Genomic DNA, 17,027 nt, shown 5'->3' on the forward strand with positions numbered 1-17,027 from the left:
GCAATGCCCTTATAGTTCTCAACAGGTATTCATATGCTTTTCCATCTCTGGTACGCTTCTCTTTTGGTTTTGAGCAGAAAAATGATAAAATATAAATAAAATCATATAAAATATAAATTAAATTATATAAAATATAAATAAAAATGATAGATATATACCTTGATGGGCTACACAGTTGATTGGAAGATTTTAATCTGATTTGCAGACATGCTGAACTCCCACAGCTCTTCTGAAAGTGGAGCTCTCAGTGAAGGGGGGGGGGTCAGGTATGAAGTGATAGACCTTGTAGTTTCACTGCTTGTTTTTGTAATCTGGCCAGACTCTATTCTGTCAGCCCCAAAAGATTAAGAAATAAGTAACAATATCCCCCAAGGCCAGTCTCAGCTGTTGATAGAAAAAGAACTATTATATGATCATGACTTCAAACTGACCTTCAGGTTTTTAGGCTAAAAGAAGACTTGCAGCATCTAGGACAGAGAGGGGCAATATAAGACCTAAAAATAAACCAAATTATTGAGCTATACATTTTCAGCAGTCTGATTCAGCTGACACACTGCGCTGTTTACAACATGCAATAACTCACACAAACAACACTTCAAGGCTGTTCATTTTGGAATGCAAGCTGACATAAAGCAGAAAATTCTGAATTAAGGAGAAACAATTTTGATATGTCTTCCAATTACACAGCAAGGCATACATATAATAATGAAATTGGGGGGTAAGCAGAGCCAACATTCCCTAGTTACTGTATAGAAAGTTTAAATTATTTGTTTCTGCTGAAGTGAGAATCTTCTTTTTTCTATTGTTTACTATTCCTGTTCTCAATGACCAATTGACATAGCTTATACAAGAATTATTCTATTTGTTTACAATCATACTTAGCACTCTCATGTAATAACATTTCATCTTTTATTGTCATTATATAACTAGGCTTCGTAATTGCTATAGATGTAATTATAGAAAGAGTATAAATGTGTGTAATTTCATTATCATTTAGAAGGTGTGACACACCTGTGTGTGAAAAGAAGAAATGTAGAGAACATCATGGTGATGGCAAAACCAATAAAAATACCCCAGCCTCAGGGTAGTCATTTATACCTGTGCAAAGATGTCACCAGAACTGGAGTAGGCTCTTTTCCACCAGAGCAAGTAGCTATACGAAATGCATGGAAGCAGAAAATAAAGCCCACTGTTTTGATCAATTTGAGAAGAAAACACAGCATTTTCATTGGAATTACTTGCTATTGCATCAAGTAATAAAATGGCTAATTTAGTTACAGATTCACAGCAATTGTGAAAGATAAAATATTCCTTGACGGTGATTGTTTCCAGTAGAGCCTCTTCTCTTTGTGACAACTGAATAGGCTAAGGCATCTGAACTGCTGCAGTGTTTTGAGAAGATTTCACAACATATGGTAGAAATGGAGCAGGCAGAAAGCCCAGCTGCTCTGAAGCATGTAACCTGGATGCATCCTTAATTAGTCCATGTCCTTCCCCCAAGATCTGCTTTTCTGAGAAAGGGATTGCCTGATTTTGCTGAGTTGGGAAAAAGTATCCAGTATCATCTATGAATTATAATTTTGAGTAATCAATGTTTTGTGTGATCTCTTTGTTGTTACTGCGTTGAACCAAATACTCAGTGATCTATTCCATGATTCCCCCATGGAATGGAGCATATGATTTTTTTTTAATACTAGATAGTTTTCCAAAGCAACATTCTTCTTTTGATGCTAATATGTGGGGGAAAATAGGCAGACATAGGCTTTCAGGCTGCATTGTAGTTTGTTCTGAAAATAATGAATTTGATGAATATGTTGAGGGTGTAAGAACTAATGCCCTACAAAGCAAGTAAAACTGATCAAAACCAAGGTGTAGGCAGCACTTAGGCAAACCTCATTTCTCTAGACTGGAGCTCTAAACCCCCAAACTCCCACTTCATGGTGGATTGACCTTGGAAGTTTCTAAACTTGGTAGGTTGCTCAGTTAAAACCAACATTTTCGACACCCACCAGAACTGTCCCACCATGAACTGCAAGAAGTCAAGCCTCTGCTTACCCCCTGTCAAGCCCCACTGAGATCCAGAGAACTCGCAGAGTTCTCTGATCCACTTGGCATGCACAGCCTGAAATAATACCTTTCACACATGCAGTTAGAGCGGCCTTAAAACAGACATGAATGGTGTCATAGTCTCTCTTTTACGTAACCTTAGAACCATACAAAAATGTAGTGTGGAAGAGACCTCTAGAGGCCAGCTAGCCCAACCTCCTACTCAAAACAGCATAACTTCAAAGTTAGATCGGAGTCAGGTGGTTACCATGTTAACTCAGGAAACGGTTTCTATGTTTAAGTCAGCATAAGCATATATTTTCCCTGAGAAAATCGCCCGGCGATAGACAACAATAGCAGCTGGTGCGCAGAAAGAGGGAGGGAAGAGGGCAGGAAGCTGTGGATCTCATGGGCCAGAAAGAGTTGGCATTTTACAAGGAACGTTGCTGGTGTAGCTAACATTTAGGGTGCTCACTTAGAAACAGGCAGTCCTGGGCTGTAGTCCCAGAGTATTTTGCCTGTTGTCCTAAATGACCATCTGTTAAAAAACCCACAGAAATAACCCCGGGCACCAGGGACTCAGACTCAGGACTCCCTCCCTCCCTGTCTGAGTGCCCTTACCCTCAAATGGTCTGGATTCTGAACTCTGTTCTAGTGCCAAACACCTCACATGTACGCACTGTAGTACCAATGTTGGATCTAGCTACAAAATGCCATAACCTGGGCAGGCAATATTTAGCATTTACCTGAAATTACATATCCACCCCTATTAAGAGTCATTTTCATAGACAAAAAAATGCAGGTATGTTCAGCTGACAATTTAATACTAATTTCTTGCAAGTAATGGGTTTCCCTTTTAGCGTAATACTAGCTAATACATAAAGTGAAAAACTGGTGGGTAATTTGAAAGATTAACTTTTTCAAGGAAATAGTTAAGTTCCCACACATTGCTAATGAGAGAAATTGATGAATAAACTAAATGTGAGAGCAGAAAGTTCCTGCAATTGGCAGCTAGTAAGGTGATGATATAACTGGTGATAATTATAAAGCAGTTTTCTACTACTGATTAGAAATCAAGTGGCCTTAAGCATATAAAGGAGAAACAGCAGCAAGTCTATTATTCTTTTGGCTTGGGCAGGGGGTAGGAGAGAAGCATGTGGATTGGTTGGTTTTGATGTATTGGCAGCTGAGGAAAATATTTTCTGGTTAGGGTTTGTTTCAGTTTGTTAGGGTTTGGGATTTTTTTCATAGGATTAGAAACAGTAAGAAAAAACAAAGACCATTAAGGCCAGTCAACACAGTATGTTGTTTGATGAATCCTGAATGCCCCCAAAATTAATAAGCCAAATGAGAAGGTCATTCTTCTCATCTATTGTCTGTCATGTGTTAGAACTTGGATAATGCTTTCAGCTTGTAACTGGTAACAGGATCAATAGAGAAGTGCGTACCCAGAATAGTTCAGAGAGAATGCTTTTCAAAAAAAAAAAAAAAGAGGAACACTCCTTAAATTATATTGAAATATCAATAAAATCACAGTAAGGGAAAAATCAGGAACCAGCTGTGTGAATCAAAAATCAGAGGGTCATTGAATCCCAAATGTTATGTTTATGAAACAGTGTGCTAATCAGTGTGGTAACATGTAGTTGCAAAGCATTTATTAAGCTTTATGGGTGGTATAGGTGATACTGAGCATAAAATTAATGAGCATGGCACAACAAAAATCTCAAGAAAATATTTCCTAAAAGTGGCTAGTTCGGGCCATCTAGAGTGTAGAAATATACTATAAAATTCAAATCTATCTGAAATAAAGTACCTAAATTGCATGAATATTTAGTTGATATTCATAGTACATAGAGAACTCAGAGTTTCTTCTTCCTGATATCAGGGTGGCCTTGTATTAGATTTATCTTAGATAAGTCTGTTTTTCTTTGACAGTTGAATAAATCTTTCATTGTAACACATGGTGGAATCATCTTTAAGGTACTTTAGGTGTATTTTCAAGCATAAGTTTTTTATTTAAAGAATTGCCAATTTTACATTAAGGCAGCATCTTTTTAAATATGAAATTGTAGTAACTACTTTTCATTTAATATTCGGAAGCTGGCATGAGAAGGTATGTTCAGCTCCAGACAGCCTGTTCAAAATACTACTACTGATAAATGAGAAAAGTTCTTCATTTCACAGCTTTGCATTTTTTTCAAATCTAAGTATCCATCTTCTTTGAAAATGTTCCACTTTCTAAATGAATTCTATTAATTATGAAGAAACCTACTCTCTTTTGAAACAAAAGAACTGCTGTATAGTATGGTCTCACATCTGTACCAAACTGTTTTGTTCAGAGAAGTTTAGTTTCACTGGGTTTGTAGGAGCGTTAACAATGGAAGACTACAACCAAAGGAAAGTAACACCTTTTGCTGCAGCTTAGTCTCTAATGATGTTAGTTGCTGGGTTTGGAAGTGAGCAAGAAATCAGTGCCTGCGGCTCGTGGTCATCCTGTAGAACTTGTTAGAGGCCAGCTAATTTATTTTGATGAATTTTGTTAGGATAGCATGCAGACTGCAGCCTCCTTCCAGGTTTTCAAACAGAGCTTGAAAAATAAGTTTTGTATAGGATAGTAATTTCCAGGTATATTATGCTGTCTATTTTCTCTCTTCTTTACACCTACAATATCAAGTAAGCTAAGGAAACTGCAATAGTGAATGACCCATTCTGCAGTTTATACAGTATGACAAATTAGTCAATATATCTAGAAAACAAAGAACATTAAGAACATTAAAGCTTACAGTCAGGCCTCTATCCCAGGCATTTTTTCCACTGGATTGAGCTTTTGATGCCTGCAGTCATACATGTGATCAGCCATAGTACCAAGAAGATTTCCATATCTCCCTTGTTAAATCCATAAATAAAAAGTCCTGTTCCTTCCTGAACATGAGCCTCAGTTAACATAACACAGGCAAGGTAGAGCTTCTCAGGGAGTTATTTTTGGCTCGCTGATGCTGTGCTATCACAACATTTGTGTTAGAGTACCAGAGTAGCTAGTGAAGAATCATCATGAAGGTCCTACCATGTCTTGCCACAATTCCCCAAAACCAAAATATGTTTTTACATCAGAAAAAACAGAAAAATGTCTAATTCAATATCCAGCTACTGACTGAGGAAAGGCAAGTTTTTCTGCTCAGCTCTCCATGGTCACAACTCCACTCTTTTTCTCTGCCCAACCAGTAAGAATGGAATGGATAGCTCTAAAAATCTGGATTGTGCTTTTACAGATTGTTTTTGCTAGTGAAATGTGATTTGTATCATTACATTTTGTGTACATCTGTATGCAATCTGTTCTATGTCCCCTTGCCAAATGGCTTTTTGGTTGGAATGTTACTGACCAAATTTGGTAGAAGGTTGGGTAATACACTAAACTTTTCTACAAGTGGTGTGAAGACAGGAACCTGGGCAGAACACTGAGACTAAATGTCTCCTTAAAGTGAACCAGGCTGGCAGATGCTCATTAGGCATAAACACTGGAGAGCCACAGGGGAGATGGACGATTCTAAATGAAGCTTTTCCCCAGCTACCAGAGCAGTTTCAATTGCAGTTCACACCTTTTTAAACGCTAAGGGGTCTAATTACAAAATGCAAATTTTCTAGAAACTAAAGTTTGCTTATTTTGCTGATTATGGAAAAAATACTTACCATGAAACTGAAAGTTAAACTTAAATATGAATGTATGCATAAGGATCTTTTCTCCCTTTCTCCTTTACTTCTGAGAGTTATGTCAGTAAGTACTGTAATCATAGACCCAAACTATGGCTGTGTCTGCTTCATTTTCACTCCGTGCACTTCAGATATTCTTACAGCTTTTATGCTCTTCTTTAGCTGCATCAAAATGTTTGGCAGCTAGCAAACCAGTCTAAATGGATAATAATGAAAGATACATTTTTCATAAATATTGTAAGGAAAATGAGATAACATCAACAAGCACAATATCTACTTTGTTTTGTTGTCATGCCATGAACAAATGATAGAAAATATCTTTTAGGTGACTAAAAACCACAGCAATAATTTAAGCCCTTATTACAAATGTGACCCTTGATGTTTTGTTGTCAGACATATAAATGCTTGTTAACAGCTTAGTGTTGCCGGAAGAGCAATGAATAACTCACAAATTCTTTAGCATTTTGAAGGATAGCATTTTCTGTCTTCTGAAATAACACCTCATAGTGAATTTTAAAGAAGAGGGTTACACAACTTTTAATACATATTCTGGCATTAACGTTTGCTAAAAATAGTCAGTTGTTAATATCTCCTTCTTTGATAATCTGCATATCACTAATTTAAGATTTAAAGTTCAGTAAAGCACACTCAATAAATCTGCATGCTTCTAAGTGTTGCTCTGATGATGCATTACCCACTAATATGAAAGTAATTACATACTGACTGTCAGGAAGAGGCTCCTGAAGTTTAAGATCTATAAGCCATTTCTTTTTTTTTTCATGGAAAATAATGGATGGAAAATTAACAATAAAAATACTTCCTCTCTTTTAATATCTATCTTCATGAGAAAATAAATGATAGGTTAGAGATAATGGGTTTTCTAAATTCCTACATATATTCAAGTTTGGTGAAGCAATTTTAACAGTAACATCCACAGAAATATTATTTCCATGAAACCTGCACAATTTTACTGAACAAACATGAGAAGAAGGCTGTTCTACTGCTTTAATCTCATGGCATACATAACTTTCCTTGACAATTTGAAGATTTTGGGTTACTGTGTATTTAAATATTGTTAGCTGAATAGATTTACCTAATAATAATTTGATAGTCATATGAAAATGTGGCACTTCATGGCCTCGGTCCTGTAAGGCACTCAGCACTCCCAGGAAGTCCCAGTGCTCTCAAATCTGAGTTGGATTTGAAAGTTTTCATCATCACTGAGGAAGGATGCTACCCTATCAAATGGAGACTAATTAGACAACATTTCTTGAGGTATCTTTGTAAGTCTTTAAGACCAAGAATAGTTTTGTAATTCGCTTCACATGGAAGGTCAAATTACTTGATTATAAGGCCTACGTCTTTGCTTTGTATTGCAGTATTGATTGAGTTCTCTGATGTACTATTACATTTCTGGAGATTTCAGTGTTCAAGGATATCATTACATTTATATAGTGCAAGTACTAGTGCGTGTCCAGTAATTGTTCAGTACGGCTGCTATAATTTCAAGGCATCAACCCAATCACTGTATGCAGATGAGTCATGTCACTGATGGATACACATACTGTGTGGGTGTGGGTTTCAGCCATGGGATCAGATCTTAAACTTGTTCTCTGTTTCATCATATGTTTTAGATGACATGATGTAAAATATTATTATTGCTTATCTAAACACCACATTCATGAGTATAATGAAATGTATTTTAATGACAGCCCTAAATAGAAAATGTGGAGAGCAGAGGAGAAAGATAGACAGAGAGATAATTTTTAATTCTAAAAATACTAAAATACAAATTTATGATACACAGAAGGAGAAACATCAAGTAAAAGCTTTTCTGCTGTTCAGGCTGATCCTTATATATCTACCCCCTTTTACAGTTATACACTCTAATTCATATATGTGTATCATTTTTTGAAAATGTCTTCTAAAAGACTTTCCATTTCCAGCTCAAATGCAACTTGCTATCACAGTGCCATTAACACTGAAGCTACAGAAGACTTAAAAGTTAAAACTTCATCCAACAGGGAGAGCAAAGAGCCATGTAAAACTCTGTTGGCAGCATATTACTTGCTCTGTGTTGTTTCCCACAAGCCTTCCCAGCAAAGGCTGGAAAACAGCATTTCTCTCCTCTCTTGGAGGAAACAAGCAATTTGAAACAGGTATTTTGAGGTAGGCTTGAGATGGCAGTCTTTCCATCTGGAAGGGCTTGCAGCTTCAGCCACACAAATTGTACACATTACAGTGCAGGAGATTAAAGAGGAATCAGAGCACCAGAAAGCAGGCATGCGGGCAGCAAAATATTCACCTGTACCAGTGAATCCGTATCAAAAATTTCAAAGATGGAATTGTAACTAAACTACCTACGGCAGAGATAGAATGATTCAACCAATATAACTTGAACAGTTACGGCAGCAGTGTTACACTCATAGGTGCACAAGACCTTTTTAAATCAATGTCAGTCTCTATTTCTTGTGGATTTTCCATTATCAAATTAGCGATTTTTATGGCAATATATTAAGAGGTTATGTCTAGGTCTCAGTTAGAACTTTTCTTTTTCTTAAATTTTAACACCACCAAACAGCATTAACATTCAGCTTCACTGAACTTTTTTGGACATTTATTATAAAAATTACTTAACACTAGATCAAATAGATTCCACATACCACTTAAAACTTACCCATTTTTTTCTTCTTTTGCACTGTCTCATTGCCTACCAAATTGCAGCTCCTCCAGAATATTAATTTACTGAATATTCAAAAACCTTTCCAGTGTTTCTGCATTGCAGTTAGGTTGAGAATGCCACAAAGTCTGTCTTCAACTAACTCAAAAAAGCTTTATTTAGTGGCAGACTGACTTCTGGAACAAAAATGATTTAAATACACTCAGATAAGCTTTGAGTTTTTCAGGTTCAGCCATTAATAACAAAAGTGCTGTTTCAATGCCTACCTAAAATTACACTCGGAGAATATGTGGGCATAGTCTAAAAAAAAAAAATAAATCTATTGTGCTATTTTTGACCCTGCAAACAAAGAAATGTTGAGCCTATTGTTTAAATAAGAAAGGTTTATATCCTCTTGTATCTGAAGTACCAAATGGGAAACATATAGGACAGGCAAGGACAAGTCATATTTTCGCAGAGCAGCAGATTTTCTTTAACAAAAGCTTAACTTAAAAAATATGGAGTCCATTAAAACACTGTGTTATAAGATCTCATGGGTATACTTCAAACTGTCTGACAGAGAAAGTTAAGTATCAGCATTATATACAAATTGTCATACTACATAATTTTAAAGCATTTAATACAGAGAAAAGAGTAAAACAAGAAAAGTATTGACATTCCCCACCATTAGTATTTCTTGGTTAAGAAGATGTTCTTTAATAGGTATCCTTTGAAAAACATGTAAAAATATCTTTTAGATGTAAAAATGCCTTTTAATGCTGATGTGTGAAAGCAGTATATAATGCTGTGTTTGGAGGGCGCACTAAATCAAAAGCACTTCACCTTTCTTTGAGTATTGGTGTAATCTTGCTGGTTGTTCATGTCAGCATCAAGGAAGACAATCATCAAGATGACTGAAATATGAAAGACCATTATAGTCTTCTTGGGAATTAGGTAATGCCTACCATCAGGGAGCAAATGTTGCTTTAATTTCCATTTGCTCAGTAATACTTGTGTCATATTTGGTTTTAGGTCTTTATAGATTCAGAGATCTCTTTAGGAGGTCCAGTCTGTAGGGGTCTCACAGTAATGGTATGAATAGAGAAGAAAAGGGAAGAGACGTCCTTGCTAGTTATAGCTTGGTAGCTTCAGTAGAACTAATACACAGGAGAAAAGAGAGCCAGGAGAGGTTACATCAAGAGAAGACAGATCCACAAATCTAATAAAATCTCCAATGCAAAATCATATCCTCTTTTAAAGCTGAAGTAATACTGCTTCATTTTTTGAACTGCACTATCATTCAGATTTAAGGTCTATGGTCATGATAAAAAGGGTTAATTATTACAGGAATATGGCTTTAGCTTCTGTGTCTGCTTCACATTTCGCATTTCTTTTGTTTTCCCAATTTTTCCTGTTCAATACTGTTATTTGTCTTGCTAACAAAGGTCTGAAAATGGGTTCAAAACTACCTGTTAAAAGGAAGAGATTGTACTCAAGATCTAACAGGCTTTGGATAATATTGGCAGTGTTCATTCTGCACCATGAGCTGCAACAGAGAGCAAACAGGAATAGTAACTTAGGAGATGCTACCTTCCTTGATTTCCTAGTCACCAACAATAAACCTGTACAGAGTTAAAAATGCTGCTGGGAAAAATTTTTAATCCAAATAGCTTTTCATGTTTTTGTCAAATTACTTAGAGGTCATTAAGATTAACCTAGCCTAATCTATGGAAACCTCCTATAAAAGTGAGAAGGGTATGAATGTTCTCATGTCACCTCTTGACTATGTTCTTTGAGAAAACAGAACATGCTTTACATTTCATTCATGTAGTCACCTTCCACTGTTTTACACTCAGATAATGAGTATGGATGATTTTGGCTTTCTGATTCAACTTTGAAATATATTTGGATTAGAAGATCTGAAAAGTCAAAAGTTCTTCCGAATTCCTTCCCTTATTTTTGACCGGCTACAATAATGTCTACAATAGAATTATCCTGGTTCCATTATCATCTTGTTTACATTTTCATGTAAATTTCATATCTTGGCTGCTGAGTACACTTTATACAATGAGAAATTTAAATCTCTACTCATAATAAAGATATTCAAGTCTCTCAGCATACAAGGAGCTGACATTGCTAGATTTGCTACAGCTTCCCTGACTTAAAGATGCAGGAGTGATCATCCATTCATCTGTCAAGGCTGTACGCCTAGCATGGGACTGAGCCCAGGAAGATATTGGCAAAATAATTTTTCATGTCATATAGTATTTCCTAGAAATAAATCATTTTAACATTGTATTTCAATTTCCATAGTTTTACACAAGTTGTTTTATGGGTGAGATAAATGTTTATTTTAAAGTCCTCAAGTAATTTGGGACTATATTTATAGTTTGAGCTTTATTAAATGTTTATGAAATTCTCTTAACATGAAAGGTGCTATGCAAGAGCTAATGTTGTTAGTACAAGCTTTAATTCATCTGTGGCACAAGCTGCAGTGACAAACCAGTATTCAGTACTGAATATAACTACGTCATTTGAATATACAGTTCATGAGAGACACACTTTGGCATGAGACATAGGAAAGTGTCTTTCTGAAAAGCTAATTTATTAAGCTTTGCACCCATCAAACTTCCACATCTACCTTTTGCATAGATATACGCTGTATCCATCTACCTTACAACTGTTGGGTTTCCCCCCACCCCATATATGTATTTTGCCACCTGTAAACATTGCTCTTTGTTGAAATTTTCCAGATGTGCGGTAGTTCTGTCCATGATGAAAGGTCTCACCTAGATTGTGAATATGCTACATATTATTTGTGTGAGTGTACATTAATCATGTATCTGTTGTCTGTTTGGAAATATACAGCACACAAAAAAATGTGAATTCTTAGTGAAAGTGCAAAGGGTCCAATGCTTTCTGAATAAGTTGCTTATAGCATCTGGTCCATGCAATCGCAATATGCTCATAGAATGAGTTCAGTGCTTCTTGAAGGCATCAAGCATGCTTTCTGGTTGTTCTCTATGTTCATGTGCTTAGTTGCTTGAAGAACCGTGGTCCAGCATATAATAACCCTACCCCACACTTCCTCTCATGCAGTGCTAGAATAGCTAGGAAACCGTACTGTAAACCCATGCAGTGGTTTGACAGAAGTATTTCTTTAACAATTCGTGGTGGTATTTGTAACAGATGGCTTATCATTTATTATTTCTGTCATGATTCAGTAGTACACTATTATGCTTCTTTACTTTGTTTCTAGTTAGTTGGTTTTTACTGTATGCATTTGCATTCTTTAATAAATTTAGATTGAAAATGCCTCAGAACAAAACTTACGAATATACGTGATGCATAGCAATATGGATCTCTCGGAGTCTCTTGAAACTGTACAGTTTGTATAATAGATAACAAAAATAAAGCATTTTCATGCAGAAAATAAAAATAAACTGGAAAGTGTCTCCATTAAGTTATAAATTCAAAATTAAAAGGAGAAGAGGACAAATATTTGTGTGAAATAATCTTAAAAATAAAAAGAATCAACTAAATTTAGAGGAGTAAGAATGATAACACACTGCTGTTGCATAACAGCTTCTATGAATGCTTTCCATTCATTATCCTTTGCAAGATGCTTTCAGTTTAGTAGGTAAATATTATTCTCCCTACTTGACAGAAGTTAGAGAGGTTAAATGTCAGCTTGCCTAAGATCACTGAGAAACTCAGTGGCGGATACGAGAGTATAATTCCCAGATCATCCAACATCTTGCCTAGCGTTTTGCCCACATATTCTATTTTACAGAAGAAATTGTACAGGGAACAATCTTTGTGTTTCTCCAGGAAGTGTCAAACACTGTTGCTGCATGTGGTGCTGTAGAGCCTGTAACAAGACTCCCCTACACAAACCAATTATCCAGTGAAGCATACGGCCAATGTGCTGCAAAACACATCAGCCCAGTTTGGCTCCTTGACACTTCACCAAGAAACACTATGCAAAACAAGGTCTTTTGAACACAACACAGGGCAGAAATGTTACCCAGTACCAGACAGGTTTTCTTGAGGTGAAAGATGTTGGAACTGGCAAAAAAAAGATAACACCACAAACAGTGTAGCCCAGTTTAAAGTGATAAAGGCTTACTGAATTTTTTTTTTTTTTTAATTAATTGTCACCTGATAGTACCTCTGGTACATACACTTCCTTTCTCCTTCTGCTTAACAGAACAGCAGCCATTAATAAATTTTCATTCTTCTTCAATATCTTTTCATTCCATTTCAGTGAACTACTGCTATCTTTGAGAAACTAAAAGCTACCAAACATTTCAGAAAGATAAATCTGTCTAAAACTGTGTGACTTTGTGACAGTTACTTTGATCTCACTCCATATTTTTCTGGGTATCTGATTGCAGCCCTTCTATAATAAGTGCCACCTTGAACTTGTGATCTTAGAAAGTGAACACATGAACCTAAAAAGAGCAAAAGGTGTTCACCAGCCCTATCTCTGTGAAACACCTGAAGCAAGATTCTCAGAGTCAAAAAATGTGTTTGAATTGCAGCAGCGCCGGTTTAACAGCAAGTGGGATAAACAGGAATACACAGGAAAAGTTGGATTTTAGAACAGGGTTCTTTACTCAAAGGCAAAATACAATGCAGTTTATTTAACTTTGAAGTTTTCTCATTATAAACGGAATAAATCTTATCACCTAATACTGCTTGTAAAACACACCAGTTATAAATACATTCCTGCTTTCACCAACAAAACTAGTGTGAGATAGTATTTCATCAAGGTTGAATACCTCTAAAATTCTTTTAAGAGAAAATCCATGGCAGCTAGTATGACTCTTGCTACTTAGCAGTATAGTCTTCTCTTTAGTAAGATGCAGAAGCTTGGCTTTCTCATCATGTCATGTCCCAAGGTTCAGAGACTTTTTAACACTCCAGTACTTTAGTCTTGTCCCAGTGCTGCTCCTTACTCTTAAAAACATTTCATTCCCTCAACCACCTGTTTTACAATCCAAACTGTAAGGAGAGTTTCACTGTCCAGAAGAGATAAGTTAATAAAATGTCTTTTCACTAACAGTAAATTTGTCAACATCTATGTTAAGCAAGTAGAAATAGTAAAGGTCTTTTGAGTGGATTGCTAAGTGCACTGAAGTCTTCCATCTAGCCGAGATGGCCAAGATTGGCCAACACGAGTACCCAAGCCTTGCAAGGATGTCACACAACAGCAAAAGGATAAATTCACCTCATATTCAGTCTCTATTGAAACGGCCAACATGAAACCCAATAATGTGGTTTCATTTTTTTTATGTATGGGCAACTATGATTTTTTTATTTGAGAAACAAACTCCCATCTTCTTTCTCTTGATCCAGCAAGCAAAAATAGTTATGTAATGAGTGTTTGTTTTCACCTACCATTGTATGGGAGTAATGCAGAAATGTAGAGTTCTATATCGCATTATGAATATGAAACTCACAACCATCAGTCAGCCTCTCCTGTTGTGTGTGTCTAAGAAACTAGCATGAAAAAGTTGGATCCATTTTTGCTATGATCACTTTTATACTGCTCTTTCCTCATTTTGCCCTATTGGGGTTTTGGGTTTTGTACTCTTCGGTTTCACCTAACTCAGTCTAAACCAACCTAGGAATAAATGTAACTAAAATGAGAATAGGAGCCAGATTTCAGGGGAATAAGTCAAATTCACATTATGTGTTGCTCTGAAGTGAAGCACACTGGCTGGAATTTTCAAGCAACTGCAAGAAACATGTGAAGTAAGCTTTATTCTTGTTGCCTAATCCATTTCCTTCATTGTCTGAAAATCCAGCAGGAGAACACTGATATAAATTTTATAAATAGCAGCTCCCTTGCCGCATATACTCACACTGTTCTCAAATACTAGAAAAACATTCTTGTCAACTCACCAGGTGGGGGTCTGAAAGTATTAAGACTGCTTAAGAGACTAAGCAATGCCTATGCTTCAGCTTGCTGTCAGCTAGTGTGTTTAATGCATAAAAAAATAGCTAGCACCATTAAGTGCAAGTCCTAGTTACAATATAAAAAATAGATGAACAGCCTCTACCATCACCTCAGCATGGTGCTTAATGGCTACTTGAAGGTACCTTATAATCTTTTGGATGGCTTAATCGTTTCTTTCTTCATAGTTCAAAGGAGAAGAGTGGTTATTAACCCTGGTGTTCTCACAACATTTTCGGCGTAGAACTTCACTGAATAAGAAGTGCCACTTAGATTACTAAGGATAGGATCTAAGGTTTATACAACACTTGCTTTTGGAAAGTTAAACAGAAAGGAGTGTGCTGACCCTTATAATCTTACAAGATTATGTTTGAGGAGCATGAAATTCCTCAATCTTGAACAAGCTGAAATCTCAAATCCCAAACTACTTACTGCTAAACAAAAAGCAAATAAAAGCAGACAATGTTGCTGATGAGGTATTTCTCCTTCCAGTCATCATTTAATTTCGGTTTAATTATTCCTTTTAATTCTTTTGAAAGGTCTGATTTTCTAAACAGTATTGTTTTTAATTAGCAGAGGAATAAGAAATAAGTAGAAGTAAGTGGTGGAAAATAGGAATACGATTTCTTGAATATGTCACTTGCCCAAATGGGTAGAAACTGAATGTTGTCACCATCTGCTGTTTGTTCATTGGTCTGTGTAAAATGAAGTGGTGATCTGAGTCCCGTAGGATTTGGAGAGCACTTGCGGCACAGAAGGCAATAATTAACATCATTGCTGACAGTCTCTATACACCAAGCATTGAATAGACGAAAACATAATTTACCTTCTTATCCTTAAAGGTTTTGTTCCTTCATGTCAGAGTTCAATCAGACTGGAGGAGCAGCCAAAGGAAATTTGTTTTATCTGGTGTCCACACTATGCTTGTTCTTCGCAACAAAGCAAACATTCCAGCTTCTAGAGCCAGCAAATCAAGCAGTGCATACAAACATAATCCCTTCCAAATAAAATTGAAATCCAACTTAGATAATACCAACAGATAAAAAATCCACACTTGTAAAGGAATGATAACAAGCTTTAGGAATTGACAGAAGTAGAAGTGAAGCAAAAGGCAATACTTCTGTGGTACCCTTCTTTGTCACACCTTTAGCTGTACTAGAACTATAGCCTTGGTGAAATTTGTCTGTGCACTAAAGTTTTCCACACCACAAAACTCAAAGTGGAGATAGCTGTCAAGGGCACTCACAGATCTTTTTCTAACTTTTTTATTTGTGGTTGCCTAAACGTTATCTAATGAGTGTAGACTCTTTTGTAGTGAATTTAAGCTGATGATAATATGCTTTGGGAGAAAAACACCACATCACTGTAAGAAAAGTCATTCACTGGCCAGGAACAGGCTGGCAAGGTTACCATGTGGTGGATAAATGAATTTGATGACATGTTTAATTATGCAGATTTGCATACCAGACTTGCCACTTAATGGTTGCTACAGGGAACAAGAATCAACCTACTGTGTAAAATTGCCAATGAATTTGTTGAACCTGGCAAAGATCATGAATTTCACAGAAGTTTAGTTTGCCAAAACACCGAGTAATCGAAGCTTAATCCTCAAAACTACAATAAAGTACTTTTTAAGTTTGTCCTGTATTTGCTAATTTTACTGAAAATAGGAATAGATACACTGCCTGATTATTGACATGGTATATTTCTTATTCTAGGTTCTATCCTTAGGGGCTGATGTTCTACCAGAATATAAACTTCAGACACCTCGCATCAACAAGTTTACTATATTGCACTATAGTCCTTTCAAAGCTGTCTGGGACTGGCTCATTTTGTTGCTGGTAATATACACCGCCATATTCACCCCTTACTCTGCTGCCTTCCTTCTGAATGATAGTGAGGAACGGAAGAGGAGAGAGTGTGGATATTCTTGCAGTCCACTGAACGTTGTAGACTTAATTGTGGATATTATGTTTATCATTGACATTCTAATAAACTTCAGAACAACGTATGTAAACCAGAATGAAGAAGTGGTAAGTGATCCAGCAAAAATAGCAATTCACTACTTCAAAGGCTGGTTCCTAATTGACATGGTTGCTGCAATACCTTTTGACCTGCTGATTTTTGGCTCTGGCTCTGAAGAGGTAAGCCTAAATGAATATGAAATCTTAAATTTTAAGTTTTGACTTTACTACAATAATCTGTATATCTTAATATATTTTTTGCTTGTCAAAAAATGTCAGGATGTTTAGTAGTTCCACCCCATCTTTCAAAGTTAAACTAAAATTAAATCTTCCTTAGTAGAATAATGTAGAATATTAGCTTTCATTGACAGGAGAACAAGTTGAACAATTCAGCTAGTATTTTTCAATTATACCATATTTGAGACTATCTTTACAAATAATGAAATAAATATATCGTGTATGAAGAATTTGTTCAAATGTTTTTATTTATGAACTGCTCCTTTGATTTGCTGCTTGCTTTGTAAAAACTGCTCATAATGCATGTGTTGTGTTAGCGTTAAAGCATTAATATAAATTTTCTCTGTTCAAAATCTTTAGATCAGATGTTTACTCAGTGTCAAACAGATTAGTTGTAGTGTAAACTATACCAGTTAACAAAAAGATTTGGCTGTTGTCTATTTTATCAAGA

At 36.0% G+C, this 17,027-nt stretch overlaps 1 protein-coding gene across 6 annotated transcripts in view; it reads left to right on the plus strand.

Annotated features, from left to right (window-relative positions):
• The window catches only part of KCNH7 (potassium voltage-gated channel subfamily H member 7), a 249,108-nt gene that overhangs the window by 178,238 nt on the left and 53,843 nt on the right, over window positions 1–17,027 (plus strand). For all 6 annotated transcript variants that reach the window (XM_076342748.1, XM_076342749.1, XM_076342750.1 and 3 more), the window contains one exon: window positions 16,094–16,519. In XM_076342748.1, the coding sequence (XP_076198863.1) occupies window positions 16,094–16,519 (426 nt within the window). The remainder of the gene's footprint in view (window positions 1–16,093; window positions 16,520–17,027) is intronic.

Source organism: Aptenodytes patagonicus, chromosome 6 (genome assembly GCF_965638725.1).
Source record: "Aptenodytes patagonicus chromosome 6, bAptPat1.pri.cur, whole genome shotgun sequence".
Classification (NCBI taxonomy): Eukaryota; Metazoa; Chordata; class Aves; order Sphenisciformes; family Spheniscidae; genus Aptenodytes; species Aptenodytes patagonicus.